Source organism: Etheostoma spectabile, chromosome 18 (assembly GCF_008692095.1).
Source record: "Etheostoma spectabile isolate EspeVRDwgs_2016 chromosome 18, UIUC_Espe_1.0, whole genome shotgun sequence".
In the NCBI taxonomy this organism is placed as follows: domain Eukaryota; kingdom Metazoa; phylum Chordata; class Actinopteri; order Perciformes; family Percidae; genus Etheostoma; species Etheostoma spectabile.
Genome location: NC_045750.1, coordinates 19,839,745 through 19,860,743, shown reverse-complemented (window position 1 = coordinate 19,860,743; position 20,999 = coordinate 19,839,745). Strand labels below are relative to the sequence as shown.

At 39.9% G+C, this 20,999-nt stretch overlaps 2 protein-coding genes across 3 annotated transcripts in view; one reads left to right on the top strand and one right to left on the bottom strand.

Moving 5' to 3' along the window:
- si:dkey-1j5.4 (leucine-rich repeat-containing protein 15) overlaps positions 1–3,926 on the top strand; it is a 36,191-nt gene extending 32,265 nt beyond the window's left edge. For both annotated transcript variants that reach the window (XM_032542358.1, XM_032542359.1), the window contains 3 exons: positions 1,722–1,842; positions 2,149–2,284; positions 2,416–3,926. In XM_032542358.1, coding sequence (XP_032398249.1) covers positions 1,722–1,842; positions 2,149–2,284; positions 2,416–2,606 — 448 coding nt within the window. In that variant the 3' untranslated portion in view covers positions 2,607–3,926. The remainder of the gene's footprint in view (positions 1–1,721; positions 1,843–2,148; positions 2,285–2,415) is intronic.
- The window catches only part of mdn1 (midasin AAA ATPase 1), a 1,030,807-nt gene that overhangs the window by 723,710 nt on the left and 286,098 nt on the right, over positions 1–20,999 (bottom strand). The gene's annotated exons all lie outside the window — the stretch shown is intronic.

Sequence of the window (20,999 nt, the reverse complement as noted above, 5' to 3'; positions counted from 1 at the left end):
TACAGTTGTGTTCAAAATAGTAGGAGTCCAACATAACTTACCTCATAAATCATATTTTTTGGTAGAAGGGATATTTCTACATGCCAAAATAATGTGTTGTAGAGTCATAGAAATCCAACAGACCCAACAGACATAACATGCATGCTGCTCATTCTGTGTAATTGAATCTGTAACTGAGAGGGACATGTTCAAAATAATAGCAGTGTTGTGTTCAGTTAGTGAGGTGATTGGTTCTGTGTGTCAAATATCGCCCATATTTAAGGAAGGAAGGAAGCAAATGTTGTGCATGCTGGTTATAGTGCATTTCACACTAAAATACTCAGCAAAATGGGTTGTTCCAAACATTGCTCTGAGGAACAGCGGACTTTGATTAAAAGGTTGATATTGGAAAGGGGAAAACATAAAGAAATGCAGAAAATTATAGGCTGCTCAGCCAAAATGAGTTTAAATGCCTTGAAATGGCATCCAAAGCTTGAACAACGTGGAAATAAACGGTCAACTACTTTTTGGATCAAAGAATAGCCAAAATGGCAAAGGCTCAACCAATGATCAGCTGCAGGAAAATCAAAGACTTAACTGTGTTACAATCAGAAGAAGGCTATGTGAAGCAAAGCTATCAGCTAGAAAAATAAAGTCCCATTGCTGAAAAAAATACATGTACTGAATAGGTTTAAATTTGCCAAAGGACACATTGAGTGGCCAAAGGAGAAATTTCGCAACAATCTGTGGCGTGATGTGAGAGCAAAATTTTTCTTTTTGGGTCCAGGGGCCGCAGATAGTTTGTCCGATGACCCCCATGCACTGAATTAATGCACAGTACACTGTAAAGACAGTAAAGCATGCTGGTGCAAAAATCATATTATGGGAATGTTTCTCATACATGTGGTGTTAGGCCTATTTATCTCATAGCAGGGATCATGGATCACTTTCAGTACATCAAAAGTACTTGAAGAGGTCATGTTGCCTTATGCTGAAAAGGAAATGCCTTTGAAATGGATCTTTCAACAAGACAATGACCCAAAACACCAGCAAGCGAGCAAAGTCTTGGTTCCAGATGAACAAGATTGATGTTATGGAGTGGCCAGCCTAATCCCCAGACCTCAATCCCATAGAACACTTGTGGGGTGACATCATACATTCTGTTTCTGAGGCAAAACCCAGCAATGCAAAGGAATTGTTGAATGTAGAGTAGTTCAATCGTCTTGGGCTGGAATACCTGTTCACATGTGCCAGAAGTTGGTCAACCCTAGGCAACACAGATGTGAAGCAGTTCTCAGAAATAATGGTTATGCAACTACATATCAGTGCTTGGATACCAGAAGCATAGCACATGAAGTAATTTGCCGTCTTCTGTCTAACATTTCCAACAATTTGGTGTCTTTTTCAATCCAAGTCTTAAGTCCCACAGAGGAGGTCTGCAACCAGACCCTTCTCAGACAATGTGGAGGATTTCCAATTGAAGCGACACATGAGCTTGATCTGAATGAGTACACATGTAACATAGTTTTAATATTCCTAACAATTCTGTCCCACTCCTCATCATCCAGTGTAATGTACAGATCCCTTTCCCATGTCTGCTAGATGCCTGATCAGGCTCCCCCAAACAGATGATCAAGTTGTTAATATCTGAAACATTGTGACCTGTGGAATTGCTGTACCACATCTTCAAAGGATTTCTTTTTTTTAAGATTATTTTTTCTTCTCTGATTCTCCAAATCCAGTCTGAAGAAACTTCCTGCTGGAGCATTTAGACCACTGCAATCTCTGGAAATGCTGGTTCTAGACAACAATCTTCTGTCCACACTGAGCTTGTCAACTTTGGATGGCCTGGGCAGCTTGCAGGTAACACAATGTCTTGGGTTTATTCACAAAGAGAAAATCTGATGGAAAAGTCAGAATTAGTTTAGTGTGAGAAATACCCATCTATGGATAATTTCTGACATGCATTGTCTGTTTGATTGTTTTTAGTTTAGGTTGTATTCATAGCTAATGTATGTATATTAGGAATATTAGGTGACTTTACAAGTAACCATTTTTTTTTACTTTTTATATCCATTTGCACATTGTTTATATGTACAATGAGACCGCATTGCATGTTTCTTATTGTGCACTGGTCAATTTAATGACACAAAAATAAATGTACTACAGGAACTCTACCTGAGGAACAATGGTCTGGATCACCTGCCAACTGATGTGTTTAGGAACATGGCCAATCTTTCTCAGCTGGCTCTTAGTGGAAATCGCCTGAAGACTGTGGATGGAAACATGTTTTCCCATATGCCTGGTACGACTACCACTAGCCTGTCCCATTTTCACAGGAAAAAAAGAGTGACACATAATAGTAGAGGTAGAAATGATTACATTGTTTACTGATGATTCAATTTAAGTGATAATTTAAATTTTTGCCCCCGTCAGACCTGAAGAAGCTTTACCTCCATGACAACACGTGGCATTGTGACTGTAATATCATCTCGTTGGTGCAGTGGATGAGACAGACCAAGGCCACCCTGTCTCCTCAGGATGCCCTAAAATGCAGGAGTCCTTCAGACCTCCAAAACAAGAGGCTCTTTAGTCTTGAAGCTGCTCTGCTGTGCCCAACACCATAACACTTTTAAAACCATGGCATGGGCTCTGGGTCAATGGAGATTCAGATGATGAATCTTTAAAACTATTTTTTTTTTAACTCTGTATACCTACTGAGCTAGCATTTGTAGAGTGAACTTATTTCCTATATTATTTCTCAAAGCTGCAATGCATTCAATTGATTTCCCTGAATACTAGTGTATCTTCTCTACTTTAAATGCAACATATTAAAAATCAGCTGTTAGAAACTTTGGATTTTGGCCATGAATGTTTGAGTTTAAAACCAAGAGCTCTATATGCAATTTCAACCTTAACACACTTTTTTTTTTTTTTTTTAACTTCTGGGCGTGCAGCCGGGGACAGAGAGGTCAATAGCCTTATCTCCTATCCTGACTTTCCTAAAATACCTATTCTTTCCTATATTGTAATAATGATAGAATATTTAGAAACTCAAACTCTGTTTTTTGTATTGTTTTCTAGAAAAACACCCCCTTTTTTTGTCATCTATAGTTGCTCACAGAAACTTCCAAGACTTTTGAGTATACTGACCTGAACGACATAAAGTGACTGCCAGGAGACGATTACTGCATTGGACGACAGTGTGAAAATATTTTTTCTAAAAATAGGTTGCAAAATAGCACATTCTAACCTGCTAAGATTTCCCCAGTTTTGTGTGGGTTGATACCATTACATATACTATAGAACTGTGTTTGTTGTGTGTGTGTCCTTGCTGCTATAGAGCATAGAGCTATACACTCGCTCTTGGGCGTTGAGTCTTGCAGTGCCAGTGCTAAACTACAGTTAAAGCATGCAAGTCACTAAAAACAGAGTTATGAGATTTTCATTAAACAGAAAGATGTTGTTGGAATAAAATGTATTCATATCATATGTGCTCATAAACATTATATTCAAGTAGTGCATTATATTAATCATGTGTGTTCAATTAATTATATTTTGAGCTAAAGAGCAAAAGCATTACACATAGTCTGCTTGGTTTCAGTGTGATTATTGGGTTCACTTCTAAATAAGAAGCATGTAGTTCATAAAGTTTACTGTGACCTTATAATAAGTTTTTTTGGTACAATGTGTCCAACCATAGCTCTCCCGAGTGAGTTAATTCTGAAAAGTAGGGCCAAGGGTGGTTAGGGACACGTCCTGTGTTTGGGCAAAGATCTTCTCCAGTAACAGTCTGAGACCTGTTATCTATTTTGCAGGCCGATCTCTGCTAGACACTAACCTTCTGGAGACAAAAAACAGCACACAAACATGTCACGTGGTAGCAACTGAACTGCCCCTCCCTCGTGCACATAAGATCAAGCAGAAAGGGAAAAGAGTTAGACAAACTTGGGGAGAGCTATGGATACATATTCTCTGTAACCTTGTCTCTGGAATATATATTCTATTGTAATAAACATTCTTTTATCCAACCTACGGACTTGAACCCTTCTTCCTGAAAGAATCTAGAAGGGCAGGATTTGAGCCCAACAATTTGCATCACTTTTATTTTCCACCTGCAAAGAACACATGCTGTCCCTTAATTTCAAATTTAAAACTGTAATTATTATCATAATAATTAAGGATTAAGGATCTTTCCAATTTTGTAAAAATGTGGAAACATAACAATATTTACAAACTGCCCATATATACATATGCATGAATATGCAACTCAAGTCTAACATATATAGCTATCCCATAAGAAAATTTCCATTATCATAAGACTTGCAGGACTAGTAAGCATTTAAGCTAACTTTAACATGGATGTCTATGACAAAATGCTAATCACAAGCATCTATTAATTCAACATGCATGTTATACTAAACGAACAATACACAAATATTATATCAAAGTAGATATTATTTATATAGAAATACAGACTCAGATCTTCAAAACTACCAAAGGCAAAAAGAACAGAGTAACTGCTGCATGTCCTCTCACTAGAACAGAGTCCGAAGCAAACAGGAAACCAACAGCAAGAGAGGAGGGACTCAAATATGAGAACAATACAACTCTACACCATTAGATGTAAATAATACAACACAAAGTGGAGGTGTTATGCCCCTGTCAAAGGAGTAAATAGAAATTTACACACGGACACAATCTTGTTTTGCTCAAGTCCAATGTTGTAATGCATTTTCAGTAACATAACAGCAAGTTTACAACGTATGTAACAAAACAGATATTGTCCAATAAACAAAATATATCTCAAGTGCACCCTGCAAAATACCCCTGCAATACATTCATTATTAATCCAGAATCATTTACAATTTTACTCCAGTTGCACTAACACAAATTACTTACTTCTGCACACTTAACACTCTAACACTACTGTTCTTAAACTGCAGTAATAGCATTCTCATACACACAATATAAAACAAGTTAACACGGACAATGGCGATGTTCCATTAAGTACCACGCTTCACCTAGCTTCGCGTGACGCAGTTAGCCTGCAGGCTACAATAGAGCAACACGTTTACATATAATCCGCTAAATTCACGTGCTTGTGTTATCACTGTAAGCAATATTTTACTGCCTTCCTTCCTAACAAAATCAAAACACAAATCCATTGATCAAACATATCACAACCTTCGTTCTTACCTGTCAAAGGGGTAAATAGAAATGTACACACGGACACGATGTTGTTTCGCTCAAGTCCAATGTTGTAATGGACGAGTGTAAGCCAAACGTTACCCTACAGTCTGAACAAGGCATTAGCAATTGAACACAGATTAGCAACTCAACCAGCACTTAAAACCAGAAACAAATGGAAACTCAAGGAAACTATGAAATACCTCCACATGTATCCCCAGTGCATTTTTCCCAAGGTCATATAGGTATACTAGACAGCATCCTAAACACAAATTGTCCTTTCATCCTGTTTATCTTTCTAGACCAATGTATATGACAAGGTCAGAGCAATGGATTACAGATCTACTGTTCACAGAGTATTTTAACTCAATAGAATAAACCACATTTTTAACCAAGCAGTGCAATGAATTACAGCATTTCAAAATATCACTGTTACAGAGGCAGAACACTCTACGCCTGGCATTAAATAATACCACTATGTCCCTTTACTGAGGAGCAGTACGGCATCTGAAACAGGTCTTGAATACACCTTTGGAGTACCCTGTCTCATGATCTACTCATTGACTTTGCAAATCCTACCATCATGGCTGGAGATAGTTTCCACAATAACACCAGTGGGCCACCCATTTCTTCTAACTTGATTGTCTTTATGGACTACCACATCTCCAACTTGTAGGTGCAGTCTTTCTGATTTCCACTTTTTGCGGGCTGGAGCGTCTCCAAGTATTCTTGCTTCCAGTGTCTCCAGAAAGTTTAAGAGAGACTTTGGACTTGCCTCCAATGCTTGCTATAGAGATCTTTGAGATCCATATTCCCCAGAGGAGCCAATACACGGTCAATCTTCTGAGTGAGCAGCATTGCTGGCGTGAGAACAGCTGGCATTCCTGGGTCAGAGGACACTGGAACTAGGGGTCTTGCATTCATGATTACCATGACTTCAGCCATGAGTGTCACAAGTACTTCATGAGAGAGGCAACAGTTCTCCTTAAAAAACATGGCACCCAAAATGCGGCTTGCAACACGGATCATCCTCTCCCACACTCCACCCATGTGAAAAGGGTGTGGAGGATTTTATGTCCAAGTGCAACTTTTTTCTTGCAGGTGAACTTTCAACTCTGGATCTTCTGACCGATGAGAGCTACAACAGAGAATGAGGCGAGTCCATCATCCACATAAAAAAAATGTTCTGCATGACAAACAGCTTAGCATCTTGGCCATGTTCTTTTTGTCCTTCTTGCACTGTCCTTCTCAAGCCATAAATAGCCATAGCTGGTGAAGGACTGTTACCGAATACATGCACTGTCATTCAGTACTCAGTCACTCGTTTTGTGAAGTCATTAACTTCGAACCACAAGAACCTTAGGAAGTCACAGTGGTCCTCACAGATTTTTAAACAGTAAAACATCTGTTGCACATCTGCTGTGACCACAAAAGGGCTCCCTGCGGAAAAGAAGAGTATTAAGAGTATTATTGAGGTCTGGCGCTGGAGTCAAACGCTATCCGTATTTGGTCTGGCTTCTTAGGGTGGTAGACGCCAAATGTTGGTAGATACCAGCACTCTTGAGTCCCATTAATTGGCGGATTATTAGTTCTGCCTGATTTGACTCAGATTTCTTGCATGAAATCAACATATTGTTTTTTCATGTGTGGCAGTGTGTGACACAGAGATGAGAGACATTTGGCTGCTTGCTCTCTATTATTCGGGAGACAGAGCCTTAAGGAATGGAATGGTAAGGGAGCTACCCAACTGTTTGCATCATTCATGTGGACGTTTTTGTCCATGATCTCAAGGAAGGCTTGATCTTCAATAGACAAAGCTATTTTCTAATCCTCTTTTGTCCTTTTGAAAACTGCTTCCAAAGTCATTGGTGTCGTCTTTCAGTAAGTCCATCTTTTTCAAGGTTTGAACAATCTGACTTGATATCCTCTTGTCAAACTTCTCTTGGATGTGAATAACACTAGGACATGGTCTAAGGAAAGACGTACCCCCATTAGGTAGGACATTGGTCCTGTAAACATTGACACTGTTAGGCTTGTGGACTCTTCTTAGACATACAGTACTTCTCCAACAATGACCCAGGTAAGGTTAAGTTGTTGAGCATATGGAGCATTGTTGGGTCCATTGTACTGTTGACATACTTTGTGTATAGCAGTATGTCTCTGCCGAGTAGAAGAACAATGGCTGCATCTTGATAAATGGCTGGGATTTTATCCGCCACTGGCTTGAGGTGGGAATAATGATGTGCTATCTCTGCTGATGGGATCTCTCAATGGTCGTCTGGCATTGTGTCACACTCTATGAGTGATAGAAGCAAGATCTGTACATTTCCATCTATTGACTCAACTTTTTTTTTTATAAATACTTTTATTGTTTTAGAGAAGGTACAGTGCAACATTACAATGACAACTGTAACAAGATACCCTTATATTAACCCCATAACAACCACAACAAACCCTTATGCCGAGAAAATTAAAACAAATAAATAATAATAAAATAATAAATAAATAAAATAAACATAAAATAAATAAAAACAAATTAAAAAAATATACAATGTAAAATATTAGACAAAAACTACCTTTCTTTTGTTACTCCTGGTAACGTATAATGTAGTCATTTTGCTCCACCATCCCTATGTCCCCAGCAGTTAGTAAGAGGGAAGAGCAGTGAGTCCTTCAAAGTAAGCCAGTAAAGGGTCCCAAGTTTTGTAAAATTTTCTAGATGATCCTCTGAGGGAGAATTAGATTTTTTCTAATGTTAGAAACATCATAATATCACAAAACCCCCTGGAGGCTCTTGGTGATGTAGCTGATTTCCTCTCCCTAAATATTCTCCGTCGTTCTATTAGGGTTGCAAAAATAACAACACTCTCCCTGCTATTGGACATAACAATATCATCGCTCTGTTCCCCAAACACAGCCAATGTAGAGCTAGGTTGTAGATTTAAACCGAAGGCTTCATTTAAGATCTTAAAAATTGATGTCCAGTCAACCTGGAACATGACCAAAACATGTGAAGTAGATCTGCTCTGTCTGTTCTGCACCTGTCACAGATGTCATCCATGTTGGAGTGTATTTTGGCCAGCCTAACCTTGCTATAGTGCATATGGTGAAGAACTTTAAATTTAATCAAATTCAAACGTGTGCAGGAAGAGTTTCCATTCACCCTGTTTAGAGCACTGTCCCATACAGCATCTGATATGTTTTTCCCTAATTCTTCTTCCCATTTAACTTTTATAGGGTCTATGGATACACTATAAAGTGACATGATTGGTATATAAGGTAGAGATTTGGCCCCTTGAGGTCAGAGGGGTGTGCAGTTTATCCCCCAAGCTATAGTTCCCAGGCAATTGAGGGAATGATGAGACATGGGTTCGAATGAAATGACGAACTTGAAGATATCTGAAAAAACTTGGACTTGGTGATGTTGAATTTACAGACCAAGTCGGCGAAACTGAGGAAGACGTTATTCATTAAAAAATCTTTACAGGTAGTAAGGGCCATATTATCCCACTGTTTGAAAGTGTCGTCCATTGTAGCAGCTGGAAAAAGATGTTTTTTACAAACAGGGCTGAGTATTGAAAGATCTGAGAGATTAACTGTTTGCCTGAATTGTATCCAAATCTTAAGTGTTGCGCTTACTACCGGACTGGAAGTGAAACATGTTGGGGAGAGAGGGAGTCTTGACGTAATCGATGCAGCAAGTGACGCCAGTTTACAAAACTTGGCCTCTGCACTACACCAGTCTGCCTCAGAATGTTGAAACCAGTAAACAACTGTTTGTAAGTTTGCAGCCCAATAGTAAATCATTAAATTTGGGAGGGCGAGCCCACCCCTCTGTCTTGGTCTTTCAAGAATTTTTTTACGCGGCCTTACAGTTTTACCTCCCCATAAAAAGCTTGAAAGTACCTTTTCTGTTGCTCGAAAGAAAGACTTTGGAAAGAAGACAGGAAGATTTTGAAATAAGTATAGAAACCGAGGCAGCACGTTCATTTTAACACAGTTAACTCTTCCAGCTAAAGATAAGTAGATGGTGCTCCATTGCTGGAGGTCAGATTTTAGTCTCCCAAGTATTGGAGTGAAATTCTCATCTCGCAAACCAGAAAAAGACGGGGTGACATGGATTCCTAGATACTTAAATCCTGACTTTGTGATACGAAAGGACAAGTCTGTATCTTCTATTTGAAGTGCCTTCTCATTAATAGGGAAACACATACTTTTTGAGAAATTAATTTCATACCCTGAAAAACTACCAAAGACCTTCAAAGTCTTCAAAATTATAGGTGTAGAAGATAATTGACCGAATGAATATAAATTAAGAGATCATCAGCATACAAAGAGATGTTATATTCCACTCCCATCCTAATAATACCGTGTATGGACTGTGTGTTTCAAACCTTTATTGACAGGGGTTCTATCGCTAGGACGAACAGCAACGGGCTGAGAGGGCAACCCTGACGCGTCCCTCTGGACAGTGAAAAATATTGCAAACATAAATTATTAGTGACTACTGCAGCCTTAGGAGAAGATATAATATCCGGACCCAAGAGACAAATTTTGGACCAAACCCGAACTTGTCCAGCACGGGAAGAAATAGCCCCATTCAACCATGTCGAAAGCCTTCTCTGCGTCAAGGGACACTACCACTTCTGGAGCAACTCCAGACGCTGGAGAGTGAACCACATTCGTTACGTATTTTGACGAATGAGTGACGTCCTTTAATGAAACCTGTCTGATCAATTGAAATTTTGTCTAGTATGACAGAATTTTTCTAACGGCCAGGCTTTAAAAGAATTTTAACATCTGGCGTTTTAGCAAAGATATGGCCTATAAGCTGCATCCATTGCATCTTTGCTTGCTTTTGTAAAACTGTGATAAGCGCCCCCGTGAGCTCCGTGGAAGGGATGACTGTTTCAAAAGACTGGTTAAACATTTAAGAAGCAGAGGCTTGAGCTGCGAGGGAAAAATTTTATAAACTCAATTGGATAGTCTCTGGCCCGGGTTCTTTCCGTTCTGCTGTCTTTAATTTAATTTTTCCCACTTCCTGCTTATTTACGGTCTTTCTAGGCTTCTCTTTTGGACTTGTTAATTGTTGGAGGGTCCAAGTTGTCTAAAATTCTGTCATATCAGAGGTATTGTGGGGGAAGTCTGATGAGTATATATCTGAGTAATATTTCTTAAAGGTGCTGTTGATTTCTTGGGGGTCCATTGTCACTTCTTGAGGCGCCTTCCTGATAGCGCCCTGCCTTCTCCCCATGTTCATGGAAAAATGCACTTGAACAACCGTAACAGATTTCTTTTTCGTAGACAGTAGATCACATTTTGTTTTAAGGTTCAATTTTTCTTTGTATAGCTCAGCGTTGCGGCCTTTGAATATTGATGATCAATTTTCAAAATGGAATCGACTAATTGTCCGCCTCCTGTCTTTATAACGTGTTGCTGAAAATTATGTTATTTGTCCTCTTAGAACAACTTTTAATGTTTCCCATTGAACGGATGGTATAATAGAGTCTGTCTGATTAAATAAAAGGAAATCATCTATTGATTGTGATACGTACTGGCAAAAGTTTGTATCTGAAAGTAATGCTGTGTTCAACCTCAAAGCAGACCTCGCGGGATAGTTGAGCGCAATGGAAAGATCAAGTATGAGGGGTGCGTGATCCGATTCAACAATGGCTGAGTACTCTACAGATTTCATTGAAGGGAGAAGGTGTTTGTCGATAAAAAAGTAATCTATTCTAGAGTAGGACTGGTGTACATGCGAGAAATAAGAAAATTCTCTTCTGCAAGGACGGAGAAACCTCCATGGGTCTATACAACCTATATGAGACATGAGGCTAGAGAGTGCTCTGGACATCTTTGATGTGATTGCGGTTTTCTGATTTGAGCGGTCCAAACCTGGATTCATCACACAGTTCATATCTCCATCAAATATCAGATAATGTGTGTTCAGATCAGGCAACAAGGTAATTACTTTCTTGAAAAAGTCAGCATCATCCCAGTTGGGGGCATAAATGCATACTAAGGCCACTGGGGAGTGAAACAGACTACCTGTTATTATAATATAATGCCCTTGGGGATCTGAAAATATTTCTGAGGGAGTGAATAATACCTTTTTATGAATTATTATTGCCGTGCCCCTAGCTCTGCTGCTAAAATTTGAGTGAGACACCAGTGCTACCCAAGCCTTCCTAAGCAAAATATGGTCTTGAACACGAAGGTGTGTTTCCGGTAAAAATGCAATTTTGGTGTGGAGTCTTTTCAGATGTGAGACTATCCGGGCCCTTTTCACTGGTCCTTTCATACCTCTAACATTCCAGTTAGTAATACGAACTGCAGACCCCCCCGCCACATTTCTACTTTCTGTGCCACTCATTTCCTAAAAGTTGTAGATCAAACCATATGGGTGGCAGAGCTTGCCATGAAGTGTCATTAAAGGCCATGAGCTTGACAAAGAGAAAATCAAGGGGAGAAAGAAAGGGAAAATAAATAAATAAATAAAAATAATAATAATAATAATGAAAGCGTAAGACCCGGCAACCCATCCCTGTTATGCAACTAATGAAACACTCTAGGCTCATCTTCTGAACTACGACGAACTGCAGCTTTAGCGTGAATTAGACTTCCAGTAGTCCTTCTTGCTACCTCAATATATTAGGCTATTCCCAAACATAACACAGGTATAAAAACGCACACATTCAACAAGACGACCCGAGTTGCTAGCCGATAATAGCGTCCTGCAATGCCATGAACTACTACAAAGAACTGCTACAAACTACAATTTTTTTCTATTTTTGTTATTTCCACTCTTCATTCTAACCCCAACCGGCCCGTCAGACACCGCCTACCAAGAGCCTGGGTCTGACCGAGGTTTCTGCCTAAAAGGAAGTTTTTCCTCGCCACTGTCGCACTGTTGCTTGCTCTGGAGGAGACTACTAGAACTGTTGGGTCCTTGTAAATTCTGGAGTGTGGTCTATCTGTATAGTGTCTTGAGATAACTCTTGTTATGAATTGATACTATAAATAAAATTGAATTGAATTGAATTAATAAACAACAATTAGGCTATTTCAAAATGGCATAAGACCACATCCAACAGGATATATAGAAGTGAACTTACTAGCACTGAAACAATAACCTGAGTGCATCCAAAAGGAGAATGTAAGAAGAGAGAAAGCACACCAACTGTAATTTCACAGTCCACAACAGGTAGTTCACCAATGTAATGATCATAAAACTCCTGGGTCTCCTTTGGTGAAGAGAAGATGAGCGTTTGGCTTTCAAATTGAACTCGAAGGTGTGTAGGGTATAACAAGCTAAACCGTACGTTCTTCTCACACAGCAGCTGTTTGATGCTCTTAAATGCACCGCTTTTCTTCGCCAGACCCGCTGACAAGTCCGGATAGATCCTAAGTTTGGATCCCTTGAACTCCACATCATGAATTTGGGCCCATTGCTATACTTTTTCCTTATCCTGGAATTGATGGAAGCAGATCACTAAGGGGCGGGGAGGCCAACCCTCATGTGGCTTTTGGCCGAGCGAGCGGTGTGCCCGCTCCAGGTCGGGGGGCTTTTCATAGACGCCCTCCCTTATCACTTTCATAAGCATCTCGGACACAAATTTTACCGTAGATTGGCCTTTCTCGATGTCTTCTGGGACGTGTAATATTCTGAGGTTAGCCCTTCGAGAGCGGTTTTCCAGGTCTTCTACCCGGTCAAGCAGAGTGCCGGTTTGCTCTTCCAACTGTTTGATTTTCTTCTCAGCTGTGTGCAGTGGAGCAAAATTCTCCCCGGCAAGACACTCGGTTGCGTGTAATCGCGCCTGGAAGCCAGCAACCGTTTCTGTGAGTGCATTCACCGAGGAATGTAGGGAAGCAACCGATTCCTGGAGAAGAGCAGAAATGTCCTCTTTGAGTGACAGTCGTTGTTTATCCAGCTTGGCTACAAGTTGGCTCATAGAAACCCCTTCGGCAATAACAACAATAACTAGCTAGCTGACTAGCAAAGGGGGCTTCTTGTCACTAACTTTCAGAGGCCAGAGAATGCCTGAAATAACATCCAGTTATTTATCAGACAATATATCCTGAATTTCCCTAATGGGAAAAGGTAGCTAGGTGACCTGCAACTTCATGTCTGAAAGGAGTAGGCTAACCTAATCAATGCCGTGGCTTTTTGAGTCAGTCATGAATCTGCCATTAACCCAATTAACCTGAAAAACATTAAGTTGAGTGCTGTTTTCCAAACTCACTCGCTTTAGGCTTCTTTCCGACACCGTTTGCTGGCATCAGGAGGACGGCTGCTGTCTTGGCGACGCTTAAAAAAATGCCAGATATCCATTTTTAAAACCCATTCATCATTAACTAACTAACTAACGAATCTTTGACTGCTGCTTCCTGCTTGATGTTTTAAGCCCCCAACGGCGACTTCAAGGCAGCGCTGCGACCGGGACTTCAAGGCACCCAACCATTGCCCAATCCTAGTACCCTCCAGGTAGCGCAATATGATAGACTTCGTCTTAGGTTTAACAACGTATGAAACTAATAATGAACAATATGAAACTAAAACAACATAAGCCTAATTTAGAATGGCTTTGGGACGATAGGCTATTCAGAGGTGGATAAACGCACTTAGGAGGTGGGTAAACGCCATTTCAGAATTTTGAGAGGTGCGTAAACGGCGTTTACGTGCGTTTAGCCTCCACTACATCACTGGGTATGTCTTTTCACTGCGTAGTAATGGCTTTGGCAACACAAGTCTTATTCTGGCAGCCAAAATGTATTAAGTGCCGTTATCAAAGGTTAATATTGAAAAGTTAAGGAGGGAGTTCTCCTAGCTTGCGTCTTATCTTTGCATGGCCCAAACCAGAAGTCCCTTGACTCAACTTTGAGGTTGCTTGCACGTCATCCTGATGTTTCCACAATCCCTGAGGATGTTTTAAGGGTGTAGGGTGCAGCATTTGCTCCAATGCCCGAAAGGTCAAAAAGCTTGGTCTTGGCCAGGGATTTATTACTCTGCTCATCAAGGACAGCGTTTGCTTTAACAGCTTTCTCTCTTTGACCTGCAGGGTACACTCGGACCAAACACATGTTGGAGCATGATCGGGAGCCGAATGAGTCCCCGCAGACTTCTGTGCACTTTGACATAACCTCCGGAGTCTCATCTTCCTGTTGCTTCCCGCCTTGATTCTCCTTAACAGCAGAGCTCAATGATTTCCATGGCACTGGCCCTGGGTGAAGTGCAGCTAGGTGTTTGTTGCTGTTACACTCTTTGGACTGCACACATTTGTCTCAGTTCTTGGCGAGGTGACTTGTTGAGGCACACTTGAAACAGACATGATTCTCTTTTCGTTTATCTAAGGTCTTGCTTGTCAGTAAATCTAGCTCTTCCCTGGGGGTTGAATTCAGATCACTGGTGGAATTGACAAAGGAAGCTTTCCAGGCCCAATAGTGTTCTGGTTTATCGTCAAACTTAAGGAGTCCAGAGCTAACTATTACTTTGCGAATCAGGTATCTGGCTAAGTCTATTGTGTCTGACTGATCATTCAGTGGTGCTCTAAAGGGTATAAAGTAGGTTTTACCTTTAGACTGTGTATTGTGAGTCTGTAGGGGGCGGCGTTCATCTTGGTAGAACTTTAAAGTTCTGCTGAGCGTAGGCTGTGCTCTTGCTCTGGGGATGTGCAAGTAATTCTTGGAACATGTCATCACTAATTTCTTCCAAACTGTTTTTTTGAATACAACAATTATCTGTCTCACCGTTGTCCATGTTTGGCTGGTGCTCTGGTGAAAAGGTGGGTTGTGGTTTCATGAGTTGAGACTGTTGCTGTCCATGCTCCTTAGAATGTTGTTGCCTGGCCTTGATTGTCTGAAGATAGCTGGGAAGGTATGTGACCCTGGGCGCTTCAGACAAAGATTGCTATTATAACACACAAAAAGTAAGAGACATTCATTTTTAATAAAAAAACAACTTTAATTGGATCAAAAAATATCTTTAATTATGATCTGTTATTACTTATCACACACAGTGTCATTTAATGTTAAAGGTAAAAGGTGCATTTAACAGGCTTCATCCAAAAATAAAAGGAAAAATGACGTTTATGTCAGGCTATTTACACCAATAGTTACACAAAGAGTTATGTTTAACACTCTCAATCTGCTGTTTGTATCAACTTTTCATCAATCCTATTCAAATTTTATTTGAGATCACTTTCCAATAAAGTACCTGGGCAGAACTAAATCCTAAAAGATTGTTTCAAAAGTTGCCTATGTTATTGGTAACATACCAATGTAATGTACTTTAAACATTTCCTGACACACCAACTGAATTAACATAGTCCCTTGACAAAATGAAATTTTTCCATACCATATTGCTTGATATTCGGGCATTCAGTTCAATTCAATTTCATTCATATAGCGCCAAATCACACAGTTATCTCACTGCTCTTTTCATAAATGAGCAGGCCTAGACCATACTCTGGGATGTTATTTACAGAAACCCAAAAGTTTGCACCAAGAGCAAGCACTAGGCAACAGAGGCAAGGAAAAACTTCCTTTAAGACGCAGAAACCTCGAGCAGAACCATGGCTCAGGGTGGGCGGTCATCTGCCTCGACCGGTTGGGGGTGAGAGAAAGAGACGGATAGCAACAGAGAAAGATAGAGAGAGAGAAAGACAGACAGACAGAGAAAGAGAGAGAGAGAGAGAGAGAGAGAGAGAAAGACAGACAGAGACAGAGAAGAGACAGAAACAGAGAGAGAGAGATGGAGAATTGTAACGTGATTCAAAGAGTTATTTATTCCTGTAGTTTTCTCACATAGACTATGGACTAAGCAAACCTTCTTGTTTGCTCTAGACCTGTTCCGGTATCACCTCTGATACTGCCTAAAACGCTGGTATAGGTATCTGGAAGTACTGTAGTTGGCAGTTGTTAAAAAACATAATAAAGTATATGACACGCTGGTATCGGATCAGTACTCGGTATCAGGAAGCATAAGATGGTGTCAAACTATCTCTATTTTTTTTTTTTCTCAGCAAAACCTTCTCGTTTTGCTAGTCGACCTTCTCGTTAGTTCCTATTCACCTATTACTCAACAGGGACCGGTTCTTAACTGTTATGTTCCTATTGATCATTCACTCATTAAACAAAATATTACTCAGCTAATACTTGTTGATAATGTTTTGTCAGGAATGACCTTACTCTAAAAAAAACATCAGCTCTTCACCAGTTTGTTAAGATCTAAGTAAATATGAGTGAACAGAGCTGTTAGCTCACCTAGAGTCCAGTGATCTTGTCTCTCCATTATAGGATCCCATCAGAATCAGCTTTATTTGCCAGGTATGAGGACACATACGAGGAATTTTTCTTTGGAGCATCGTTACTCACACTGTGCTTACACACAAAACAACCAAAACAAAAATATAAACTAATATATACACACAATATATACATACTCTAAACAGAACAATATAGAGGCATGAGTTAACAAAGAGTGCAATACAAATTATTTAAATATGGAGCATAGTGCAAGGATACTGGGATAAATAGTATCATGTTATTATATTACACTATGAACAGTATAAACATTATGGACAGTTCTGAAATAGAAAATGAGAACGATGAATGAAAAACAAATAAGAGAGATGTGAGATTGGGAATGTAAATTGGGAGTGTAGTAAATGGTAAATAATAAGTAATAAGTGAGATATGAGAATGATAATGATGAATAAATAGTAAATAATAAGTGAGATTTGAGAATGAGAATGATGAATAATACTAAATAAGTGGAATATTAAGTGGAACCAGTGAACAGGTGCTGTAGAGACAGTGATTACTGGGTTATTGACCAGAATTGAATTTGACACTGACGGTAAGAAGTCAGCTGTTCATCAGAGAGATGGCTTGTGGGTAGAATCTGTTCCATCACCCTTTCTCTATTCCCAGCGGAATCAGGGCCTCTGTTGATCAACAATTCAGTTGGAGGTCTTTTCAACGAGAGTCCTTGACTCCCCCCGTGCACGGTTTTCAGGTTCCAAACCTGGGAAGAGGAAGGGATGTTGGGGTCCAACTTGAAGGATCAAGCTGTTAGAAAAATTATTACCAAAAGACAACAAAGAATCACTGGAGTCACTTTAACAAAGTTGTACTTGCACAAGGAGCCAATCACATACACTGCAAGGAGTACAGAGATTGACTTAAGAGCAAACTCTGCAGTTTTCACTTTAGACATTGAAATCCCCCCTCCTTTCTCCATGGTTACTATGCCCCAAACAGCTGCACTTCTCGAAACTAATTAAAAACTCCACCTGATATAGTGAAGGGAGTGAAACAGTCATGAGAGTGAAGGGAAGAAGTTTAGCAAAGTTCTTTGAAGATAGCTGTGAATTATGGGGCCTTGGGCGTGTCAGGCAAAGATGGCTATTATAAGCCAGTAAAAGTACAAGATATTCAGTTTTAATATTTACATTTTCTAACACACACAAGCAGAAAGAGATCTCAAAGCAAATAGAGTTCAACAGTCCTGCTCACACTGGGTTCCAGAAGTAAAAATACAATGCAATTACTCCATTGACAATTAGAGTATAAGCCATAAAATCGTAAACGTTGATGGTAGACTTAAAACCAGCTACCATGTTCTTCCCTCAGAGTTATTAAGAATAATTTTTATTCTAAAGTGTTCTGTGTAAGTTAATTAGATGTGTTCTATTATATGTAGTAAAGTACACGCAGGAATAGTTTACCTTTATACACGCAGGAATAGTTTACCTTTAATACCTTTATTTTGGAAAACATGACACGCTACGTGTTTTAAAAAGTAGAAGAACTATGCCGGAGAAAACATGGTACTCAAGTTGGACCCTATATTGATTTTTACCACGAAAGCATTGGCTGTAAGTTTAGTATTTATTTCTGTCGTTACTACTTGCATTATTCCTGTAGCTGTAAGTTAGTAAACCTTGTTAATTCATTCATCATTCAATGCACTATGTTTGTTGCGCTTCTCTGCTAGCGCTGCTCTCTCGATGTTTATGCTAGCGCTATGTGTGTGAACGTAACGCTATTAGCTTTACTCTGATGTTATGCTAGCGCCATGTGTGTAAATGGGTAGTTAGCACATTGTTCATGTGTTGTATAGTCAGATATAGCTTAATAGGCTATAGCTATTTGTTGTACAGGAGACTAAGCTTCTATTCAATTCAATTTCAATTCAATTTTATTTATAGTATCAATTCATAACAAGAGTTATCTCAAGACACTTTACAGATAGACCACACTCCAGAATTTACAAGGGACCAACAGTTCTAGTAGTTTCCTCCAGAGCAAGCAACAGTGCGACAGTGGCGAGGAAAAACTTCCTTTTAGGCAGAAACCTCGGTCAGACCCAGGCTCTTGGTAGGCGGTGACTGACGGGCCGGTTGGGGTTAGAATGAAGAGTGGCAATAACAAAAATAGAAAAAAATAGTAGTTTGTAGCAGTTCTTTGTAGTAGTTCATGGCATAGCAGGACGCTGTGCGGCATTACAAGGCACAGCAGGACGTAGCAGGACGTAGCAGGGCACTGCAGTGTAGCAGTTGAACATGGCATCACAGAACGTGACCATGGCGACAGCTGCTACCCTGATTTCGGAGCCTCTCTGATCCAAGGGAACATGCTGGGGAAAAAAGAACATAAGGACTCCGGGGAATGACTCCCCAGAGCTAGGTTAGTAACAAGCATTTCTGGGACATGGATGCACATAAATGAAAAGATGGAAAGATAGAGGAGAGAGGAGATCAGTGTATCAAAATAAGTCCCCAGCTGTCTAAAATTATTACAGCAAAACCAAGAGAGACGAGGTAAAGAGAGCTCCAGCCCGGCCGGGCCAGAACTCTCCCCAACCGGATCGGGCTGTATGCAAAGTCTCCCTTTAGTTCTATTATATTCTTGATTATATGATAGATAAATCTGAAAACTATGTGACTAACTACTACTCCCTAACAATATTCGATTCTATGCCCTAACTAGTGTATCAAAATAAGTCCCCAGCTGTCTAAAACTATTACAACAAAACCAAGAGAGACGAGGTAAAAAGAGCTTCAGCCCGGCCGGGCTAGAACTCTCCCCAACCGGATCGGGCTGTATGCCAAGTCTCCCTTTAGTTCTATTATATTCTTGACTATATGATAGATAAATCTGAAAACTATGTGACTAACTACTACTCCCTAACAATATTCGATTCTATACCCTAACTAGTGTATCAAAATAAGTCCCAAGCTGTCTAAAACTATTATTACAACAAAACCAAGAGAGACAAGGTAATGAGAGCTCCAGCCCGGTCGGGATAGAACTCTCCCCAACCGGATCGGGCTGTATGTCAAGTCTCCCTTTAGTTATATTATATGATAGATAAATCGTTTTGTTTCGTTTCGTTTATTTCACACGCCATTATTGTACATTCAGACACAATTCCATGAGGCACAACAATCCTATACAGGACGCATGAAATGGGAACCCCAAATAAGCTACTAAAAGCTTTTCAGAGGGGGCCCGAAAACAAACACACAACAACCAACACACCTCCAAAACTCAATTACCATAGACAAACAAAACAAACAAAACCCAAACAACAAATAAACAAACAATCCCAGCACAAATTGTAACATTTATAAAATGATCAACAATATGAAGAAAGCAATTTTTCCTTGACACGTTTCTTAAAGATCTGAAAACTATGTGACTAACTACTACTCCCTAACAATATTCGATTCTATGCCCTAACTATAAGCTTTATCAAAAAGGAAAGTCTTAAGCCTACTCTTAAATGTGGAGACGGTGTCTGCCTCCCGGACCCAAACTGGAACCTGGTTCCACAGGAGAGGAGCCTGATAGCTGAACGCTCTGGCTCCCGTTCTACTTTTAGAGACTCTAGGAACCACAAGTAACCCTGCATTCTGGGAGCGTAGTGCTCTCCTAGGGTTGTAAGGTACTATGAGCTCTTTAAGATAAGATGGAGCCTGACCATGAAGAGCTTTGTAGGTGAGAAGAAGGATTTTAAATTCTATTCTAAATTTTACAGCTTCTGTCCTTTACTTTCTGTTTAATTTTCACTCGTTAATTTCACCTGCCTGAAGACAATAAAAGGAGCAAGGCGCTCGTCGTCCTGGCTCGTGGATTCGAGTTTGGCTTGCTGTTAAACTGTGTCAACGTGCTGGAAGTGCATAACACATAGGGAGAACAGTACATACCACATTGACTAAGCGATTGCGTATGCTTATATAGATGCCAAAAGTTCATGGGGCACCAAACTTGTTTTGAGATAAATGTCTTTTATTTGCGATGTCTTGGATAAGTACTTCACAATACTGAACAATCCCACAGTGATGCCTCTGATTGGTGGAACTCATGTTGGTGAGGAGGGGGAGCTGTCAGTGCCCGATCTGTGCGCATGTGTAAGATGAGAATTCTTTTTACGAGGATTTACAACACTGCACAAATCACAATCTGTTCCCATGATTCTGCCAATAGCCTCTGCAAGGAAGCTAACGTTAGTTTAGCTAACAGCTAATTCAACTAACCGCTAGCAAACAGCTTGATTCAGTCTAAAATAACGTTAACTCAAAATAAAGACTGGGATAAACAGGCTATAGCTAAAGTAACCGCTGTTATATATGTTAACGGTTATTTTCAGGTTTTATTAGGTCTTTTAAAGTTATTACATTTTGTCTCAACTAGCGGTTAGCTAACAAACCTTAGCTTCCTTTATTCAGTGGTGCGCGGTGGTTTATGGGATGAGTAGTTCCTTCTTTGATAATTAAAATATATGTCTTGTACCTTTGACTTTTTTGTATTTTCTGTTAGTTTTT